This window comes from Bicyclus anynana, chromosome 22 (genome assembly GCF_947172395.1).
Source record: "Bicyclus anynana chromosome 22, ilBicAnyn1.1, whole genome shotgun sequence".
NCBI classification, from domain to species: Eukaryota; Metazoa; Arthropoda; class Insecta; order Lepidoptera; family Nymphalidae; genus Bicyclus; species Bicyclus anynana.
In genome coordinates, this window is record NC_069104.1 from 6821445 (window position 1) to 6844627 (window position 23183).

Here is a 23183-nt window from a genome sequence, read left to right on the forward strand (position 1 = left end):
TGCTTGAAACTGTTTATTTATACTTATTTGTTTAGAGTTTTTTTCAACAGTATGGATACAAATGTATTTAATTTTTATTAGTGTCAGTAAGTTATTTCTGTATTTCTGAATGTAATGTTACAATGGATTTAGGAGTTAAGTATAAAACTCTGTACTTAATAGTTTATGTATGAATTTGGATTATTCAATTTATAGCTGTTATGAATTTACAATAATGAAGTCTTGTTATTCGTATACTTACACAAGATAATTATATTATTTATACTTTACAACATTTCCTTGATATTCTGCAGGTAGAATGATCGTGTGAATTATTCATATTATTCAGGTAAGATAGTATTTTCTTAGCTATGTCGATCTCTTTATTACCACTTTTATCGCATTCAATTATTTCAATGAGTAGTTTTTTTTATACTGATAAGCCTGTATTGTATAAATGTGGCAGTTAGGTATGAAGGTCAATTGAGGATACATCATTTACGACACAAGACAATTTCAAGTAAGTTGTAGATTGTTAGATCACTTACAAAATAAAAAAAAAAAATAGTTTTACACCTTCTTGACTTTTCTTCATTATGCTGCAAAGTATATATCTGTAACCATTAATGAGTACTCGACTTTAGAGGAATTAGGATGTAAACCTCAAATTTGTAAAGTGAACTTTAAACTGTAGTGATTAGGGTCCACTTTACTTTGAAGAAAATTGAGGTTTAAATCTTAATCCATGAGTATGAGAATTCATATTTAAAATTTTAATATTGAATAAAATACAGGCTTTTATATATTTTAATGCTCTGAACATGTACATTGTACATCCAGAGTATCTGACAAACAAAATGAAACCAAAGTTAATGGTTTATATTGTTTAGTTTTCACATTCCCATATTTTCCTCTAAATGTGTACGTAAACGATGGTCCTCTAGGAAGGTGTGATAGTTGTATAAATAGAGTAACTGGTGCTGTTGTATTAGTATTATAGTGGTTGTTTAGGCAAGGTGTTAGAAGAATAACTTCTATTGATGTACCATGGTCTAATTCGGCTTAGTTTTCGAAGAAAAATCTGCTTTAAGCACGTGTGAACGGGCGTTGCGTGCTGCCATCTACAGGCGTAGTGAAACAATGTTTGTTATTTTAAACCACCAGTAGATGGCGTTCTTAGAGAACTTTGAAACAATCCTTTTAACGCTTTAACCTGTTGCGATGCATTTATGTCTGAGGCTCATAGATGGCGCTTTGTTTTTTATTTTTGAAAGAAGTTTTACTTCCTTCTTGTGGTCTACAGCATACTGGGCTTTTTCAAAAGTCCCAAATAAGAGAATGTGAGCTTATTGATTTTAAATTGTATTGTAAGTAGCGAGCTTATAATTATGGATTTCTTAATTGTGATAGATACTGTTACACTACCAATGCATTGATTCATAATAAGAGAGAATTTGTGAAGTATTAGATGAGGCCAAAGCTAAAGTGTCCTTTCACCGAGTTGAAATATTCAAAATCAAAAATAATATAAATATGAAATATTGTTCATTTGCCTCATAATGTATGTATTCTGTAGTCTCCCTTGAACTAAAAAATCGACTGGACATAAACATTTTTTTTCAATTTGTTGGTACTACAAATAGGTGGTTTAGGGAAAACCGAAAAATATCGAACAAATCCAAGTTATATTTTTTTATATTGTATGAGACTTGTCAAATCGACGAGTTCAGATGATTCGGAATCCATCAGGCTGACTAAATATAAGTTAATAGTGAAATTAGTTTGTATAACTCAACATATACCACTATATATGGCACAACGCGCTTTTTGTAATAAATTAAGCTCAGTTAGTGCCTACAAGTTCTGAACATCCCTACGCTGGACTATTGGCCTAACACCTCTCATTCTGAGGGGACTGTAGCTCAGCTGTGAGCCGAATGTGGGTTGATAATGATGAAAATTGTTTACTAAATGTTTTTCCTTTAACAATTGAAAATCATGTTGTTTTGGACTCTTGGTAATTTTTCTTGTCCCTTCAAGTATGTCAATTCAGACAGTAGATGAAAACGACCATACTATAATGAGGAGGTGGCATTGAAGGTGGAATAACTTCAATAGTCGAGACCCCAAGAAGGAGTCAGATCAATTAGTGTAACAAAAGTTTAAATCATTGACAATGTATATAGTACATGCTTTCCATATACATTTTAAGACTGCTGTAAATAAAGTTAAGCGGTATAAAAAATATTGTTAGAATTTCAGAGACTTGAACAATAATTACTTTTTATTTGATGAAATGCGTAAGTTAAGTTTTGACAATTAGGTAATTTTATTAAGATAAACTCAAAAGTTAAGTACTTAACCACGATAATATCTGATGCTAGATTTCATTTAATTATTTAAAACATTGACCTAAATAAGTGTTTAATATATTAATGATAGAATTTATATTATTTATGTGCAATATACATTACATATGGACCCAGTTTTACTCGGTTTATCAATTTGATCATGGCGGTAAACAATGTTCGGATAACCTCATTAATGAAAGAACAACATGTCAATTCAGGTTATCAATAATTGAAAGCAGAATTCCACAACATTTTGTGGAAAAGTAATTTTTTTTTTGCATTTATATTTTAGCTGACTCAATTTAGGAAAGTTGCTCTTTATCTATGAAAGTTATATCTCTTCTATATTAAAAAAAATATGTGTGCTTTATTATGAGAATTTTATTTACCGTCCTTAGAAATATTTACTTTACCTTATTAACACTGTGTATTCTATTTAACTGCTTAAATAAAATGATGAATGGTGAAAAATGCCATTTTCATACATAACTGAATCGGCGGTATTCGCACACCTGTTAATGAATGAAGAGTACGCCTGCCGCCCGTCTCCCTCGCTCCCCTCTGACGTCACACCCCGCTTCCCTGTACCGAAGGGTCGAGGACTTTGTGTAATTTTATTATGTCTATTGATCAATAAAAACTTCATTTCTTTCCTTCTTTTCTTAGACGGTAAGATTATTAAATCTTTTAATTTTTAATATAGGTACCTATTTTAATCCTTTTTTTGCCTGCGCTCAGGCTTAAGTTATGGACATGTGAGGCCTTAATTACAAGAATTTTAGCTAATAATATATAGGAAAAATTATAGATGAATATGCATTCCTTACATCTCTGATAATGAAGGCGTCTAGAGCATCGAAAGTGCTGTGAGAGACATCCTTATTACTGAATCCTTAAGTCATACTACATTAGAAACGAGAGATGAAGATATTATTGAGATAAAGTGTTTTTCAGGTAGCATGGATAAGGTGACAGTTGCCTTATGACGTTCTTAATACGTACTATTATTGAGAATCGCGGCAAACTTTGTCGCCGTACCAATGCTTTCTGAAAAACACTAAGTTTAGTAAATAAATTATTTTCTGTTCGCGACCTAATCTCTCTCCATAAAATTGACAAGCAGAATTTAATTTTAGATTCGTATGATGAATTAATAAGTACTAACTGTGTAATTAATTATTTATTCATTTTAACTGTTGGTTTTTGCTTACTATATTTATAATATTTATATACATTCCACATATATGAGTACATTTTATAATAGCATATTTTCAGTACATAAATATTTACTTTTTAAGTTACTATGAGGCAAATGTTAAATTTTATTCATACAATAAAATATAATGGGTAACGTTTAATGTTAATATTATAGATTATATGAATTTATAGCAATGCCTAGTCAATGATTGTTACAAATTATTTTATTTTATAGGTAATAAGTTATATAATAAAATCTAGGTTAGTTTTGATATACTTACGTAGTTATAACAATTGTTTTTTTTTTTTAAATAAATAAGTTAAGGATAAATGTATTTCATTGTATTATTATTTATATAGTGGGTTGTAAAATTACAGATGTATCAGTATGTAGGTACGTTAGTAGTTTTTGTGTGGGTTAAGTAAGTGGAGATGAAATGAAAGAGATATGTCCACCGGCCCATATAACGTCGGCCCAGGTAACCCAGGTATACCCCCTTTATAAAAGTATATGAAGATGATAATGTATAAATAAGGATCTGATTAAATAATTGATGACAGAATGCTAATTTTTTTTTTACTCTTTTACTAGTTAGCCCTTGATTACAATCTAACCTGATGGTAAGTGATGATGCAATCTAAAATGGAAGCTAACTTGTTAGGAGGAGGATAAAGAAGTAACTAGCCACGGTCGAAACCTACCACTAAACCAGACCTGAGCCAATTTTGAAAATATAAAATCCTAAACTAGCCCGTGCGGGAAATCGAACCCAGGACCACTCTGTGAAAGTGAAAAAATGAAAATATCTTTATAAGGGAATTAATGCGAGGGTTATAAAGTTGCAAAATTATACCAGAAATAACAATAAATATTATCTGACGATTTCCGTAATAAAAATTGTGTAAAGTTGTTATATAAAATCTGTAAATTTTTTCCCCTATTGCTGAAAGTGAAAATACTAGGTACTTAAGCATTTATTCTTCGTATCATCTAATTTATCAAATGTAATAGTTCCCTGCGTTGCTGGAGTAAATACATGTTTAGCATCATGGGCTCCCCAGCTAGAATAAAGTTAGTAGTGATAACTGCATTACCTATGACCAATTCTCAGAAGTAATGATGAAAAAATGGTTAATTACAACCCACTGTGCTCCCGATTTTAAAATACTTAAGAAATTTTTTTAATTTAAGTATCTACCTACTTGATAATTTCTATTTTATAATTTTGTAACATTGGGACGATGAGACTCTAGTGTGTATAAAATATTTGTGATTTTAGTAATAAAGAATGAGAAATAAAAACAAATTGGTTTTTCATATTTCAATCCTAAAAAAATCATAAATAAATAAAATAAATAAATATACTTAAACAATACACATCTAGCCCCAAAGTAAGCATACAGAGCAGCTTTTATTATGGGTACTAAGATAGTTGATATTATAATATTCATATACATTTATATACTACATATAAATACTTATATACTGTATAAATACATACAGACACTGGAAAAAACCCATGTTCATCACATAAATATTCTCCAGTTGTGGGAATCGAACCCACGGCCGTGGATGCAGAAAGCAGGGTCACTACCCACTGCGCCACATGGCCGTCAAATGTCATATATCTGTTTAAAAATATATGTATCTAAATGTTATTTTACATTTATGACTATGAACACATGAGACTCGGTCGCCTATGGGCTAACTATGGGCCTCATAAGAAGGCTCAGAGTCACACAGCGGGCGATGGAACGAGCTATGTTAGGAGTATCTCTGCGTGATCGAATCAGAAATTAGGAGATCCGCAGAAGAACCAAAGTCACCGACGTAGCTCAACAAGTCGCGAAGCTGAAGTGGCAATGGGCGGGGCACATAGTTCGAAGATCCGATGTACGTTAGGGTCTCAAAGTGTTGGAATGGCGACCCCGCACTAGAAAGCGCAGTGTTGGTCGACCCCCCACCAGGTGGACTGACGACATCAAGTCGCAGGGATTCGCTGGATGGATGGTGGTTTAGTATTGTGTTGGAAGTCCCTACCCTACTAAAGGCCTATGTCCTGCAGTGGACGTCCATCGGCTGATATTATGATGATGATGATGAACACTTTTTTTTAAAGAATATTTGCCACATATTTTAAATATAACCAATATTCCCATTCCCCAACTAGTCGGGAAATACTGTATTACGAGTGGGTACAACAATAGAAAAACGGGGCGGGGATCAAACCACCACCCCTCGGTGATGAGTCCAATCGCTCTTACCGTTGAGCTAAAGAGCGGTATTTATCTGACAGGAACACTGTTTTCCATCTGCACGTTCACCTACTCCTAATTTGGAGCTCAAACCCACCAGGCTATGTGGTTTGGTTTACTTCGGTAATGTTTGACTACTATCAGTATCATAATAGTGGCTGGGGACTATATAAAATGTGATCTTTGGAATACAGCAGTGTAACCAATAGTCAATTTGGTTTACTATAACTAGTTTTTATCTAAATAGCTATGAAATAGAAATAAAATATCAATATAATTTTGTAAAATATTTATTTAAAAAAAATTGAGGCAACATTCACATTCAATTAAATTGTATAATCACAGCATGTAATGTTAACCTGTTAAGGACTTTTCTCAATCAAATCGAAAAGTAATAAAAATCGAACTTTTTGGACGTCCTGTCTAGATAAACATATTATAATTGTTTAAAATCACTTAGTATAGTATAAGGCTAGAGTAACAACAATGAATTTTATTCTTAACAACAAATATTTCAAAAACAATTAAGGCAGGTAACGAATTGGTGGGTTTGTAGACTAAATAATTAGTAACTTAACGTTTGTAATAATCAGCATAATTTTATACTTTGTTTTTTCATTTAATAATCTCGTCTTGGCACTATGGCACGTTCATTTTCAGCTTATAAAGGAGTACTGAAAAACTTGCCTGCTTAAAAAAATCTTATAGGTTTAACTAATTACTACTTAATTATACACTAATTTTAATCGTCAAACAAATTATAAAAAAAATGCGATAGTATGATAAAAGGTGAGCAAAAACAATCAATTTATAACTTTGCTTGTCTATCAACTTCCGACTCGTATCATGAGATTTTTATAGGTAAATTTTAAATTTTAAGCATATATTAGAAAATATACCCTCAATTGTGAAAATGAACCAAAGATTTTTTACTTCTAATGCAATGTGGGTCATGACGCAGGTTCGCGTTTACAGATTACGCAAAATAGAATCCTTCTATATTGAGATATCTTTAAGCATATTTAACATCAGATCTCCTCGCAGGTAGTAGTACTTTCTTTGTACTAATTCTTTACCAATAAAGGGTTACAATATTAAACAAAGTCTCATTTAAAAGCTCTCCAGAACCCACCTCGAAACAGTGCTCAGAAGTGGGATCTGGAAGGCTTGTAAATCAGATTTTGTTGCCAGATTTGTTAAAGTTCCGGGACACTTGGTGAGCGCGCTGTGATCTCCCGGAAAAAACCCCGCCAGTCCGGTCACTTATACCGTACGACACGGTTAAATATTTTTTACCTGGCAACACACATTATTGCGCTTATACAATGTCTATGAACGCAATACCATTTTCTCTTCAGTGACGTCATGTCTTTCGCTACATTAAAGACTGTTTACGTGACACGAGCTAATAACCTCAAATACTCAAAGCGGACAACATTTTGCGTAATTCCACAGCACTGTTCATCCTGAGTATGTCTCTAAAGGCGCGCACACACGTCGCCTCCTTCTCCAAGTTCCGGGACACTTGGTGAGCCCTCGCGGTGATCTCCCGGGGGATCCCCGCCAGTCTGGCCGCGTTGAAGCCGTACGACTTGGGACAAGCCCCAGGGGACAGTTTGTAGAGGAACGTGATTGTCTCCTCGGGTATGTTTTCTTCGTCGTCCGGCGTTGTTTCGTCCGTTTCCACCATGCACGCCTGTTGTGGACGAAACTATTGTAAGTATCACCGAAAATATTCGCGTCCAAAGACAAAGTTCATTTATTTTATTTAGGCTTAGTTTACAAGCACTTTCGAAACGTCAGGTATTATCGAAGTTAAAGTTATGAGGGTTCCAAACGTTCAGAAAAGAAAAGAGCCCACAAAAAAATCCAGTATCAGTGATTTCACCCGCGTAACTCTCGTTCCCGTAGGAATTCGGGGATAAAACACTTGGGGGGGGGGTAAGGGTAGCAGCTTCCCTCATTGAAAGAATTTTTCAAATCGGTTCAGTATTATGGCGCGATCCTGGAAATAAAGGGATCATGGAAGGACAGGAACCGAAGCCATATAGGCTAACTAACTGGCTAAAGGCTGGTCAACGACCAGGTAGTGTACCAGCGAGTGGTAGCCTCTCTCCGCCAGCTCGACGCGACCGCCATCTTACCATATGCCCCAACTGCACGCCAGGATGCGCGGCCAGGTGGTGCACCAGCGAGTGGTAGTGGGTAGAGAACACCACCCGGCAGCCTCTCTCCGCCAGCTCGACGCACACGCCCGACGCGATCGCCGTGCCGTCGTACGTCGATGTGCCTCGACCTGCAAATCATAAACATGTCCAAATTATTTCTACATAATATGAAACATGAGATAGAAGCGGTCCTGGGTCTACCAGACCGAGGCGGTGCACTCACCCAACTCATCGAGCAACACCAGCGAGTGCACGGAGGCGTGTCTGACGATGGCGGCGGTCTCGTTCATCTCTACGAGGAAGGTCGACTGCCCGGAGAGGATGTCGTCCGACGCGCCCAGGCGGGTGAAGATGCGGTCCACCAGACTGAGGCGGCACTCTTGAGCTGGCACGTAGCTGCCCTGGGGATTCCCAACATTCCCAACAAGCTTAAAAATAACTTCATGATGAACGGATCAGGTCAAACAGATGTGTCAAAATCAAAATGTGGATGTCACTCCTAAGAAACGACTTTTCTAACCTTAGGACTTTGCATGCTTGTTCAGTTCTCTGAACTTTTAACTTTCACCAGAAAGTCACAGTACATAAAAACGATAGATGTCATCTGAGTCAGAACTGTCTCCTCATGAGGGTTAGCCGGCAGACAGAAAGCGTTCAAGCATTCAGAGTTTTGAATTCTGCGCAACATTTTGTAACTTTACTATACACTATCGTGAAGATTGCAACTTTGAAAACGCCCATTATTTGACGAAAACTATACTTAGTCGTTTATGCAATAAAAGATTATGGCACACGGTGTAACTATTTCTGGTGGGTAGTAGGTACATTAAGTGTTGCCTGACAGTATCGACTTGCATTTTTGGCTTCAGTATTAGAAACCCAAGAACCTACAATCCTTAAAACAGTTTTGGACCTGGCATGAGTTACTGCCTTGTTGGTCCATTTATGTCCTGGGAACCTTTGCAACTTCAGATGACGAAAGTTCAACTACTGGGTCGGGCTATGAAATGCTGCACTTTCCTTTATACCTTAAATATTCTCCGCCTAGAGTTGGGAAGTTGGGAGTGTTTCTCAGGTTTCTTAAAAATCTAAGCTGAAAGATGATCCTCAAAACAGTTTTACACCTGGATTGACTTTTGCGGAACTTTGACTTGGTGGAATGGTCTTATTCTAAGAAATTGCTAAATATCATTATCATCATATCAATTTATCAGCCGATGGTCATCCACTGCAGGTGGATAGTGTAGAGATAGTGACTTCCAAACACCACCATCCTGAGCAGGCCTGCATAAATCATATTGCTATATATATATATATATATATATATATATATAAATGAATGCTGTTCGTTAGTCTTGCTAAAACTCGAGAACGGCTTAACGGATTTATTTTATCTTGGTCTTGAAATGTTCGTGGAGGTATAGGGAAGGTTTAAAAGGTGGGAAAAATAAGAATAATTGCCGGGAAAACCATAAAAGCTTTTCTATTTCCTATAGAAACGTTTAAGAGTCAAGGGGTAGGGTAAACATAGAGTAGAGTATATAGGGGGACTTGACCGTGTCAGCCAGTATTTAATAAATTAAAAAGATCTTACCAAATGCGCCAGTACAGTGAGGAGTGCCACTTGTCGCATCAGAGTGGACTTGCCGCCCATGTTGGGGCCAGTGAGCAGCAGCAGGCGAGCGTTGCCCATTCCCAGCTGGGTGTCGTTCGGTATGAAGTCGTTGGCAATGGGAATGCACGGGTGTCTGCCTTCAACTATATCGATATAAGGCTGAAAAATTATGGGAATTTTGAACTACCGACAAAACGAGGGCCTTTTTTTTTGGGATAGGATAGGATTGACAAAATCATGACAAGAAAGCAGTGATGCCGTCTTCGATTAGTGACGCGATTTTCTAGAAAATGCATATTCACTCTTTTCGACGTGTTTAAATTGTAGGTCGCAAGAAACAGATGCCAGGAGAGCATTTTATACTACAGTTGCTCACTACCACCGGTCTGTATTATTACCAACTGTACTGATCGATAAAGCGCCTATTATAAATATATAGTAGGGATGATGAGTAGGTTTGATTTTTATGATACATTCGGGTAAATAGGGTCATTGTTAACTAATTTATATATAAAAAGCAAAGATTGTCTGGATATTTGCAAATAAATGAGATTATAAAATTTCAAATTCTATTAAAAATCTTTTATCGTAATTAGATGAAAATTCATACAGTTTTAGCTTCCTTACATTAAATGTGACATTTTTTAATATTTGAACTATAAACATAAACGCACAAATAACAAAGATATTAGTTATTTTGTTTGGACGCACATACAAATCTAACGATCATTACATTGCCTACGACGTCATTAGTTCGTGCCATTTTGTATGGGGCGTTTTTCAGGGATCCGCGGCAGCGCCGCAAATTTGACCGTTTAAATCCCAGTAGCTCCGAAAGTAATGATCGCAGATACCCTGTTACTTTTACAAAATTGCTTTTCTATTAGCATACTCCTAATTTATATACAATTTAAAAAACTGTCATCATCCATGTTGATCAACATGGACGTTCCCTTTAATACGAAAGTACAAAATGTGTCAACTGTAACATCTACACCTTTTTAGGGTTTCATACCTTAAAACGAAAAGACTGACTGTCTGTCAGGACCCTTTATCTCGAGAACGCGTGAAGGTATCAACTTACCTTTTGCCCTTTTTCATACGTGACATCTGGCAAACAAACGTCACCGCTTTGTTGTCGCGCGAACTCCGCAAACGAGAGCAAAATGTCCAGCATCGCTATACATTTTATAGCGCTCTCCCACTGGTTGTGATCCGCCGAGAACTTCTCGAATATTCGACGACTCAAGTCCTTCAACACGTTGGTTTTTTGCTCCTCTGCAGCGATCATTCTAGCGAGGAGATCCTGGTGAAAATAATCATAATTACATCTAAAACGATACAACGATATCTATACTTAAACTGTCAAAGGTTCAATACTGTACATTCAAGATATATTAAACATTTTTGTTGAAGGGCATCATATAATCGATACTGAAGCCATAAATATATATGTATTTTAATTTTTTGTCTGTCTGTGTTTTTTTTTATATCGATGAAATCATAAAGGTTACCTTTGTCTCGGAGGTGGAGAACTTCTTAAACCCTTTCCGTGCGCCTTCCAAGTGATACTCTGATCCAGCTTTGGGCGCCGCGCTCTGGGGAACTTCAATCTGATACCGCTTCTTATCAGTACCCACGTAATGAAGCTGAATACATGAAAGTGAATAAAATAGTAGATTGTTATACAACGGGCTAAATAGACCCCATTATATACGAGGTATTTTTAGGGCCCGAGACGTAAGGCGAAAGACTATTGGACTGGATGATTCTCTGGTAAAAAAAAAGTTTTGTACTTCAAGATTTATCATTATTATTTAGATATTATCGTTATCAAAATAGATTAAGTAAAAATCAATATTTACTTATGAAAAGTGACTCCATCTGCTTTCTTTTTATTTTGTAAACTGTTTTTACAATTTTTAAAAACACAAGACGGCATTTTAAGTATTCAATCGCCGAAATTACCGTGACGTTATCGCTTCGGGCTTTCGAGTGGTACTGATTTGCGTCCGTATCCTTTTTTGAATTTCGTATCCTTAAAGGGTACGACACCGTCATGTTCCGTACGCTACATCTGTATATTATTGATTAATCTCATATTACCTATTCACACCCGCGTAATTTGTATAATGAAAATTGTAAAAAAAAAAATTGTATTATCAAATATTATGTGATGAGAAGCCAGGTAATTATCTATTATATAATAATTATCTTTACATACCCTACATCTGAAGTATTTCTCTTGTTCCTCGAGGTACTCTTTCAAGTCGTCTTCGATTTCCTTGATAGTTCGAAGCGTGCTGTCATACTCATGGTCGACGCCTTCACCAGGCAGTATACGACCTTCTTTTTCGGCTTCTTTCTGATTGAAGGCTTCCTATTAAAGTAACAGCCTCTTATAAAACTTCAGACATATTAGATAAGGACCTGCCTCACTAACCTTTAATTTTCTGTCAAAGTATATGATCAACGATCTAATGCGATTATAAACATTGTCTCTTTAGAATCAATGATTTATAGCTGTAATCATGTTCGTTAGTCGGTTAAAGAGCAAAATACATTTTTGTGTAGTTGAATAGTGTAAAGACGGGCAAAAACTTCCAGTTCACTTAATATATACCAAATCAAAGTTCTTTTCCTCAGAAAATGACAGACAATTTCGTTCGTGAATTTTGGTGCTATTCCTTATGTAAATTAGTCTGAGTATAAAATACCATAGGTTCAATGTTCAATAGGGGTCTCGAGAGGTATTGAGCCAAGAATTGTTGTTGTGGCGCCGTAACGCGTTACTTTACGAAACGGTTTACCCTTTTTTATGCAATATAGGCTTGCACTTGACTACAATTAAGCCTGATGGAAAGCATTAATGCGGTCTAAGTTGGAACGCGCTTACCTAGAATATGCCTATTCACTCTTGCTTTGAAAGTGTATAAATTACCCTCCCATAAGGTGTTAGCATTAAAAAAAAATACAATTTGACCATCTTTCTGGGTCCATCAAATTATATGCCACGTGTCTCAAATTGTATAGTTACGCAACTGATTTAAATACAATGCAATAAGTTTAATTTTAGAAAGTACTTGTCCATGATGTATCAAGACTCCCAAAAATGTTGTCCCCCATAAATAATGTCTGTGTGTGCATTTGGGTGATTCTCTAGTTATAGCAGACTCAGAAGTGGATTACCAAAATAAAGAAAACCAATGTCGAACAAAGGTTATGATTCACAATACTTGTCAGGACAACTTAATTAACAAATCAAACTGTAACCAAAATAAGACCCTAGAATGGAAGAGTGTCCTTGAGTGGAGTCACGAACTTGTGATCGTTGTATGTAGGGTTAAGGGATCCCATGACAGTTAACTAACACTCCCCTTTTCCGTTTAAGCCACTATCCCTGCCTATCCCAAGTAACCCATAAAGAATCACACAACAACAAATGTGGACGGCTCGAACGCCACAAGCATACTGAAGCCGACCGTACGACGAGCGCCTTATATCGCAAATAGTTCCCGCCAACCGGTTGCTACCCCTCTCTAACTCCCTACTCTTTACGGAAACTTTCCTCACCTTAAAGAATTTCAAGGTGCTTCTATAGTCAGGAAATCTTCCATCGGGGCTGCACTGGGTTATTGTCTTCAACATATCAGATTCCGTACAACTAAACAACTCCGCAAGTTTCAGCGCCGCACCGAAACCGTTGAGTACTGATATAAAGTCGAGGACTTTCCGTTTGGAGTAGATTTTCTCCTCGTAGAATATAGCTCGCGAATCCGGATGGTTTCTGGATTTTTTGAAATTTCCTAGGGCGTGTATTCTGAAAACATGTTTTTTCTATATAACAAGACAGTCGCTGGACAATAAATGGTTCATCATTCATCATCATCATTAACAAATTATATTCGGCACACTGTGGAGCACACAAGTCTCCTCTCAGATTAAGAGGGTTTAGGCTAATAGTCCAGCACGCTGGTATAAAGAGAATTAAGAAGACTCTCTGACGTATACACTATACAGGGTCTTTTTAAGACTTGTGATTAAATTTCTTAAAATAAAATCTGGAAAGTTATAGAAGCATGCCCTGGACCAGATTCGAATCTAAAGAATCCGAATCGAAGACAGAGGTCATATCCACTGGGCTAACTTTCTAGAAAGTTTTTTATAGCAGGGTCAGGGTAATAGTAGAGTCGTTACAAATAGACAATACCCTTCAAAATAAAGTATAACAATATAAAACAACTAACTTGGCCAATAGTCTGTCCAAGTCCGGCAAAGTGGTCAGTATATTCTTAGCATCCTGGCAAAGCTCTTGGTTCTCGAGCAGCTCTTTGATGGCATCCTGCCTCTCTTTGATCACTGACAGGTTACAACTTGGAGAACACACCCACTGGTAAAGCATTCTGTGGACAAAAAGCTTTTTTTAACAATTTTCTGTTTTCCTGCCAATTAAGCGAAATACCTGTGCTAAGAGCTGTGACAGGTATCTTGAGTCCCTTCTACTGTCGAGGTTTTAATGAAAATTACTCAATTTTTTGCTTATAACTTTAACGTACCCCAGGCGTTGTATAAGTAACATTATTTTTTTCATTACGGCTTTGCATGAGTCATCAAGTCATTCATTCAAATGAAATTTTTTGATAGAGTTGTGGGAGAAATTAATCACTTTAAACATTCTTGATTAACCTCCACTTCATATATGCTCATTTGCAGAACTATCAATACTAATATTATAAAGAGGTAAAGTTTGTGGTAATTTAGGGTTCTGGATCTACTAAACCGATTTTAAAAATTATTTTACCGATTTTGAAAATTCTTTCACCAGAAAGCTACGTATTTTGTAAGTGTTTACTCACAAAATACGTAGCTATGTTGAATTACGCGGGTGAAACTACGAGACGTCGGCTAGTATTGAATAAAATGGATTCTACATTATGCAATAAAACTCTGAAATGCAGCAAATCAATGAAAACTAAATAGAGAGCTGAAGAACATGTAATAGATTTCCTACGAATTAATTAATATAATTCCAAAAATACTAAAAAGGTAGTTAAAGGCAAAATTCAGACTACTTTTTAAAAATGTCAAACTAAAAAATTACCAACTACCACTACTAGATATTACCAACTGATTTTCCTACGAAATTCCAAAAATACTAAAAAGATTGTCAAAGGCAAAATTTAGACTACTTTTTAAAAATGTCAAACTAAAAGATTATTAACTACCGCTACTAGATATTACCAACCTTTTCCCCATAGGCGTTGAACAAAAATTCAACCTCTCATACAAGCACCCTTCGTCTTGAACGATTCTCAAATTCCTCAAGGTTATAGCATCAAGTACCATAGTATTACCACCGGTCCACTGATTTTCGTCCTTGTCTTCTGGTGTTAAGGTTGTATTTAGAACGTCTGGGGGTGAATACTCTTCGAATTGTGCCATGCCTAGTATTTGTATGTCTAGAAGACAGTCATTGAGGTATGATACACATCCTCCGAGAGCTTTGACTGCTAGGTAACAATTAGCGGCAGGTGTCAGACCTAATGCATCCGCTGTAATATAAGGTTAGTTTAGGTAAACAAGTTAGCGACAATCCATATATTTATAATTAATATTGACATATTTCTGACCCTTTTTCACGTATATACGAAATCAATATTGTTTATATTCAATTTGATATGAGTCAACTACCCTATTGTGTTTCTCTCGTCTTGAGACATTATGTCGTGGTGGGTATTTTAGGCGTACTACGTCTGAATTCATATGCTCATACTATTGCTTATTTACTTATGTTCATATGAATCATATTTGCTGTTTTAGGCATTGTACTAATAATTTAGAAATTAAAAAGATGTTATTTTACCCGGAATCTTAATCAAGACAGACAGTAGACAGGTCCTGAGAATAGGCTAGATGACACTCTTTTAAATGGTCTTAAATTGTTCATTATCGTTCTACTTGATTGAAAAAAAAATATCATATTTTTTTGGAACGTGATTGCATGAAAATTTTGATTGTTAAATATGTTTTTGAGAATACGAGCCAAAACGCCTGTCAGTAATGATGGTCTTTATTTCAACTGTTTCATGACGTCACGTTATTGTTAGCGTGACATCATAAAATCCCTTTCAAACGGAGCGTTCGACAAAAATATTAGTTAACAATTAGTTCGACGTTTATAGGGCGACGGGGGGAGGACTGCGCGGGCAATCGGGAGTGTTACGAACGAATTTGCCAAGCTATAGTACATCTAGTAACATTGTGACGTCACAAAATGAACGACAACGTTTTTGACGTTTGGAAAATACAATACATGATTTTTAAATTGAGTTTTATAAGAAATCCTTAAATTTTATTAATTATTATCGATATATTTCGGACCCTTATTCTATGTATTCATGTTTATATTAAATTAGATAATTCAAACTACCCTATTACCCTATTACCAAGTCAATGAGGTTTTTTAGAAATTACCATCATGTAGAAAGTGTCGCAATCCTTCAGGCCACTCCCCATCAGCGTCGGTGCAGTAATATTTCTCTGCTAACAATTTGAGGGTCTTCTCCGGTGGCCACATGTTGGTAGGCTCTCTCCTAGCGTTGTGGCAATGCGTGCTTAACAGTTTACTTGTGCGAGGACTCGTGTGTTTGCGGTCAAAGATTATCTGGATTAGAAATAAAACGTGTAGCATTCCTTGGATTCACCGTGCGGGTGCCAGGTCCATAGCGTGGTAAAGAGAAAAACTCCGAGCAGAGTCCCGGACTTGTGACTACAGGATGTAGGGTTAAAGAATTCTCGATTTCTATCGGAATTACTTTCTTCGTCCTTTTTAGATTCTTTTTTATGTCGGTCGGTTATAGATTTTAATGTCTATATTTTATATAAGGTGTTTTTAATGAGCCACTAAAGGTATTAAAAAAACACGCTAGGGGTAGCACCGAGGGGGGGACAAATGTGTTGAATTTTCTATTGAAATCACCATCAATGCCAATGTTTGCAATTTATTTTGCAATTTCTTGAGCTTCGCGACTCGCTGAGCTATGTCAATCACCTTGATTCTTCTGCGGATATGCGGGTCTAACAGTGGAACTCATAGACGTTGCAGGAACACCCCCTAGGGGATCATTCACCCGCTGAGGGTTAAATTCGACACTCATACTTGTGGCTGAATGATCCCCTGGGACTGCCCCTATAACGTCTATGAATTTCATTGTGTGTGATTGAAAAAAAGGATAACAACCAGTCATACCAGTGCAGGCGGATAGTGAGCGAGTGTAGTCAGTAGCCTGGACGAGTGTTTGTCGTCTGTGAACTGGCCCATGTGGAACTGCCCTATCGTGGTGTCTATGAAGCAAACGCCGTATGTGCTGCGACCATTACTTTCCTGGAAAATGTACAAATGTACAAAGATATGCCAAGTATATACTACTAAAAGGTACCTCCCTACCATATCAGCTGATAGACGTCCTCTGCTGGACATAGGCCTCTTGCATGGACCTCCAAGCACAACGATCCCAAACCGCCAGCATCCAGCGGCTCCCTGCAACTCGCTTGATATCCTCGGTCCACCTAGTGGGGGGTCGACCAACACTGCGTTTTCCGGTGCGGGGTCGCCATTCCAGCACCTTGGAACCCAACGTCCATCGGCTCTTCGAACTATGTGGCCTGCCCATTGCCATTTCAGCTTCGCGACTCGCTGAGCTATGTCAGTGAATTTGGTTCGTCTGCGGATCTCCTCATTCCTGATTTGATGACGCAGAGAAACTCCAAGCATAGCTCGCTCCATCGCGCACGGAGTGACTTTGAACCTTCTAATGAGGCCCATAGTCAGCGACCAAGGTAACTCATCATCATCATCATCTCCTTACCCTTATCCCACTTAAGTGGGGTCGGAAAAATATGTCAATCTTTTCCATTCGTCTCTATTACTCGTCAACTCATCATCCACTCCTTTTACACACATGTCCTCTTTCACACAATCCAACCATCTCTTCTTTGGCCTTCCTCTCCTCTTATGACCACTTGCACATTCAACATTTTTCTAGTAATATGACTTTCCTCTCTACACATTACATGTCCATACCAAGCTAACCTTCTACTCCTCAGCGACCAAGGTAACTATGTTCAAAATTAAATAGCATTCAATAAAAGATAACTCCATTATAGTCATTCTCACTACTTAATGAATAATAGGTACCTATTAAGGCTATTGCCGTATCTTGATCATCTTTACTCTGTGACTAGAGGTAATAACTAGAGATGCACCGACTATGACTTTTGCCGATTAGCCGACTAGCCGATTAGTCGGTTGCAAAGATGCCGACTAGTCGGCCGATTAGTCGGCAAGGCCGATCACGGGTCGGAGATTTCCGTAAAGCAATGTTTAGATACAGCTGATTTAAGCGCAATTCGCTTGCGAGTGTGACGATGTGTTTTTCTTAATTGCTTGCTGATATAGCTGAGCAAAAGTAATTTTTCCAAGCAAGTGACATGATAAATATTTTTTTTTGTACAAATAATATTATTTTTGTTAATGAAATTTAAAGAGTTTTTTTAAAATAATAATAATAATAATTTATTTATTCATCAGAAAGCAGGTTTACAAAGATTACTTAAATATAATAAAACCCTGATACTTTCTACCATAATAATTTGGTGTATGAAAAATTTAAATAGACTATGTATAATCCTAATTTAAAAGCAAACAAATAAAAAAGACAAATATAATCATGACAAAAAGAAAATCTTTAGTAAAGATGTTTTTTTCTTCCTCAATACATAATATTATTAAGAAATACATACAAAATAATAAGCCGATTAGTCGGCGCTTTTTGCCGACTAATCGGCTTTACCGACTAGTCGGCGACTTTGCCCATTAGTCGGCTTTACCGACTAGGCGGCAACTAGTCGGCGCATCACTAGTAATAACCTCAGCAGACGAGGCTGAGCCTACGTATACTTACCTCTTCTGCGATCGCCAGCATGTGTTCCGAGGCGGCCTGCGCAGGCCCGCTGTCCTGCAGCCCTAGGGCTTGCGCGCCGCGGAGGCTCACTTGGCAGATCTCACGCCGCACTACCTTGTCGTATTTACTCGTCAAGCCGTCTAAATTAACATAAATTAATTAGATATTACCACTATTTGACTGACTGACATTGGTTTAACAGTTAGGTTATTCCATATTACAAAGAGTAAGGATCTAGAGTTGAGTCATGCTAAAATAAATTTGGGTCTTCTGAGATATTATCAGAAACCTAGTGTTAGGATATTTCAGGACAAGACCATGGTGGGGCATGGTCAATAGGGATGATGACAGATTTTAAATTGTATATAAATTGTCAAGTTTAATGTAAGGAAGCTAAAACTGTATGAATTTTCATCGAATTACGATAAAAGATTTAACTTTATAATGTTATTTATTTTGCAAACATCCAGATAGATCCAGATTTTGCTTTATACGTATAAATTACTTAACATCCTTCTTTACTCGAATTTTTCATAAAAATCAATTTATTCACACCTAGTCATCATCCCCATTATTTTCGGTAATATACATAATTATGTTTTTTGTAATTCAATGAAAAGTTAGCCTTTGACTGCAATTTCCCCAGAAATTTTAACATTGGGCCAGTGCAAAGAAATATAGACAAAATTTCGTCCAATGACGTCAGAGTTGTCCCAGTCTCATCTCCAGTGGCGTGCGTGGTTTTTAACTAGGGTATGCACTATGATTAAAAATTGGAAAGTCCAACTATGTAATCTGTGTTACATCGGTTTGTATTGAGTCCTTAGGATAGGCAAGAGCTTTTTTGCATCTATGAAGTGAGTGAGTGAGAAATGGCGGTAATTTCGTCCTTATCCATGAGATAACTTACTCTTTCTGCACCTCTCCTGCATCATATCGGGTGTCTCCGTCTGTTCCACTCTCGCCACTTTGTATCCCTTGGACACCAAAGTGGACACCATACGCGCGTACGCGCTCTCGGGGAAACCAGAGTGAGCGAATTCACCCTAAAAACCAAGTCAAGATCAAAATTCATTCATTACAAGTGAAAGAAAGAAGGAAAGAAAATATGTTTACTCATTTTTAGTGTGTAAAAAAACTTAATATTATTAGCGTATTCAAATAAAATGCTAATTACATAAAGATAAATGCCAACACACAATAATGCTGTTGATATCGACGACATATTGCAACTGGCACTTCGCAATTCACTAGTAAGCTACTTAATGATATTTATCAATGAATAAGTTTGGCTAGGTCATAATATAAGGATGCGATATAAGGGTCACAATTTAAGATCTATTTATAAAAAAAAATTTTTTACTCCGAAAATATTCATTTTAGAACACATGTTGCTTAGACATTTTCAATAAATTTTCCTTAAAGAATTACCCTAGAGTTATGGGAATTAATTGAAATTTGGCAGGGAGGTAGTTTATAATTGGTAGGTGTCCACTAAGAACAGATTTTCCGACACGGCCGGATTAAAAAGATGTATAAGGGAGAACCCACAAGCCAAGGGAGGAGCGGTGCATATAAATATGAATGATATGCCACACGGTGCGATTTTCTTACCTTCATGTAAGAAAAGCCGAGTTCATTGACCCCAACCGCAGCATCCATATGGTAGAGCTCGTAAAACTTGCCGACTTTGAAGAACAGCACACAGTCGTAATGCGACGTTTTCATCTCCCACCATTGTTTATGTGCCTACAACAAATGGAATAAAAGAATCAGTGGCGTGGACAACGTCTTTGACGAGGGTATGCATTTAAAATGGTACAACTTCCTTTTCCAATACAATATCATAACTTATGATAAACTTGTTCATTATTGACAGAAAATCAATGCTAATATTGTAAATGCGAAAGTAAGTCTGTCTGTTTTGACCTCTTAAACGCTAAACCAATTTTGATGAATTTTGGTTTAGATATAAATAGGAAGTTGAAGCAGAACATAGGCTTTTTTATCCTACATCCATGATTTCTGACAAATTGAGAACCCTCTTGTTTTATGAAATCAGTTTAAAAAATAGAATTTCACAAGTCACAGGCATACACTAGTTTGATCCCAGACTGGGCCGATTGAGGTTTTCTTAATTAGTTCAGTTCTGGCTTTGGCAGTGGCGAGTTACCACCCTACCGGCAAAGACATACCACCAAACGATTTAGCGTACCGCTACGATGTCATATAGAAACCGAGAGAGGTGTGGATTTTCATCCTCCTCCTAACAAGTAACTCCTCTTCCATTTTAGATTACATCATCACAACCATCAGGTGAGATTGTAGACAAGGGCTAACTTGTAAAGATTAAAAAAAAATTACATACTGGAGTCTGTGACTTGAGAAACTCAGGAGGCACATATAATGTAGAGGGGTCATAGTCTGGGTGGTCTGCCTTGCGTTTGTGTGCATCTCGTATCTTGTCAGGCTTCAGCCAATCCAGTTTGCAGTGCACCCAGTTGCCTTCGTCTGCTGACACTGGGGTGTCTTGAGGTTCAGTTTTTATTTGAGTACTGTAAAACAACAATAACATAAAATAAAATTAAAATCATCATGTTTTTTAAGAACAAGCTTTTAGAGTGATAATATTCTACTATTTGATTTCGTCTTAGCTAATCCTTGTGATTTCATACCCCTGGAAGTTAGGTGCGAAGGGGCAACAAACTTTTTTTTGAATTAATAAATATTAATAACAAATATTTTAAGTTTAATAAAAGATTGAATAAACAAAACACACAAGTTAAAAATAAAAGTTTGAAATAACAAATCAAAGGTAAAAAAAAAAACAGAAATATAAATAAGTCAAATAAAAGCTGGAAGAAGTGAAAATAAAATAGTTACAAAATGTCATAACATATATTATATTTCTGGTTCTACTGTACTGATTTTAAAAATGTACCATTAGAAAAACAAAACCTTTTACAAAGATGTACCATCAAGCAATTTAGAGTTCCAGTATGAAGTTACCACCCTACCTGCAAAGATTTACTGCCAAGCGATACGAATAAGCGTTCTGGTATGATGTTGTGCGTAGAAACAGAAAGGGGTGTGGATTTTTACCCTTCTCCTAACAAGTAGCCCGCTTCTATCTTAGATTGCATCATTACTAACCATCAGATGAGATGGTAGTCAAGGGCTAACTTGTAAAGAATAAAAAAAAAGTTTCTGCTAGTTCTGTCCCAATGAGTCTAAGATGTCCCTCACATAGCAAGAGGTTTGCCGCTCTAGTAGGCCTTAATAAATAGATAACTCACTCATTAGGTATAACTCTGTTGGTTTTATTCCCCTTTGGTGAATCTCCTGGTTCATATTTGAAACTTTCTTGTAATTTCTTCTCAAGGGACACTTTCTCTTTGGGTGCCTCAATTTTGTTATCTACTGAAATATGAATGCATAATATGTATTATGTTAAAAAAGATGTCTCTAATAATAATACAGCTAATGAAATGAAAATTTATTATTTTATCAAGTTTATACTGATTGGGCCGGGGCTTTGTATTAAGTAGAAGACCTGTATTAGAAGAGACCTGTGTTAGAAGCTATCTAATACACAAAAGATTATAGATGCTGCATATTACCACATATGACATACTGGAGAATTCCTGGGTTTTTAGAACTACTCATAAGTACCAGAATTGAGAACATCATCTCACCTTTATTTTCAACATCTGAATCGTCAGAGTCCACAGGATTAAGTCTAATTCGTTTCCTCTTCTTGACAGATATGGGTGCTTCATCCTCACTGTCGTTCTTTGTCAAATCTGGAGATTTGGTAGGCTGCCTTTCGCGTTTTTTACCTATAAATGTATTTATATCACAAAAGACCTAACCAGCAATGTTTAGCACCATCATATAGAGTTTTGAAAGTAAAATTCCTGTAATAATATTGAAGGGCATATTTGTTTTATATACATCATCATAATCAGCCCATGGAAGTCTACAGCTGGCCCTGACTTCATGTAAGAACTTCAAAAATAAGTCCATTACAAAGACATCATAATTCTGATTCTCAAGTTATAGTTAACAATATCTTAGATGATGTTTATCTAATGTTAGCTATAAGTTTTACAAGACTCACTTTCATTTCTCTTCTCCTTAATGCTCACGGGGGAGTTAGTCTTGGCGGAAGTTTCTGCATCACCATTCAGTTTTACTTTTTTGTTACTGGGTGGTGTTTTGGTGAAATAATTAAACAACGTATTCGAAGCTGGGTTACTATTACGCTTAGACATATTTATTGAATTTAATAATCACATAAAATTGTACAATTTGATTCACAAAATACTGCTAAAAAGTAAACAATTGAAAAATTTAATTTTGATTTGTTGACCGCCCGGCTTTTGCTTTTGGCGCAAATCAAAACGTCATGTGATTGTGAATGTGAATTTTACTGTCAGTGTCAAAATGACAAAATCATAACCATAGATCATTTTTTTTTTATTTTGTCTATATGTGATCGTCTTAAAATATTCATAACTAGTGGATGCCCGTGACTTCGTTCGCGCGAAATTACCTACCTTCAGTGCAATTTAGTCCTACCATGAGCTAAAAAGTTACCTAAATTAATTGATTGTTTTATTGATTGATTTAAACTTTGTAATTATTTTTGAAT

The 23183-nt window shown here is 36.4% G+C and overlaps 1 protein-coding gene across 2 annotated transcripts; it reads right to left on the reverse strand.

Annotated features, from left to right (window-relative positions):
- Positions 1-6057: 6057 nt before the first annotated feature.
- LOC112050665 (probable DNA mismatch repair protein Msh6) lies at positions 6058-22939 on the reverse strand. Of its 2 annotated transcripts, none has more exons than XM_024088975.2 (19): positions 22650-22939; positions 22225-22368; positions 21826-21946; positions 20898-21084; positions 20144-20278; positions 19440-19575; positions 18530-18669; positions 16816-16950; positions 16041-16230; positions 14812-15118; positions 13814-13969; positions 13140-13386; positions 11791-11946; positions 11081-11215; positions 10651-10872; positions 9546-9725; positions 8175-8352; positions 7928-8079; positions 6058-7479 (listed from the first exon to the last, which is right to left on the reverse strand). In XM_024088975.2, exons 1-19 carry the CDS (start codon positions 22801-22803, stop codon positions 7198-7200), a joined length of 3357 nt encoding a protein of 1118 aa, XP_023944743.2. In that variant the 5' UTR covers positions 22804-22939; the 3' UTR covers positions 6058-7197. The 2 variants fall into 2 exon arrangements, with proteins under 2 accessions (XP_023944743.2, XP_023944741.2); XM_024088973.2 differs by having other exon boundaries at positions 21826-21949.
- Positions 22940-23183: the final 244 nt, after the last annotated feature.

Excerpts from the sequence above, each read along its gene's own strand:
- LOC112050665 (XM_024088973.2), bottom strand. The coding sequence starts at position 22,803 with ATGTCTAAGCGTAATAGTAACCCAGCTTCGAATACGTTGTTTAATTAT. Across the intron at positions 16,951-18,529 it reads TGCTGGCGATCGCAGAAGAG|GAAAGTAATGGTCGCAGCAC; the intron begins GTAAGTATACGT and ends TACATTTTCCAG. Across the intron at positions 15,119-16,040 it reads GCGACACTTTCTACATGATG|CGGATGCATTAGGTCTGACA; the intron begins GTAATTTCTAAA and ends CTTATATTACAG.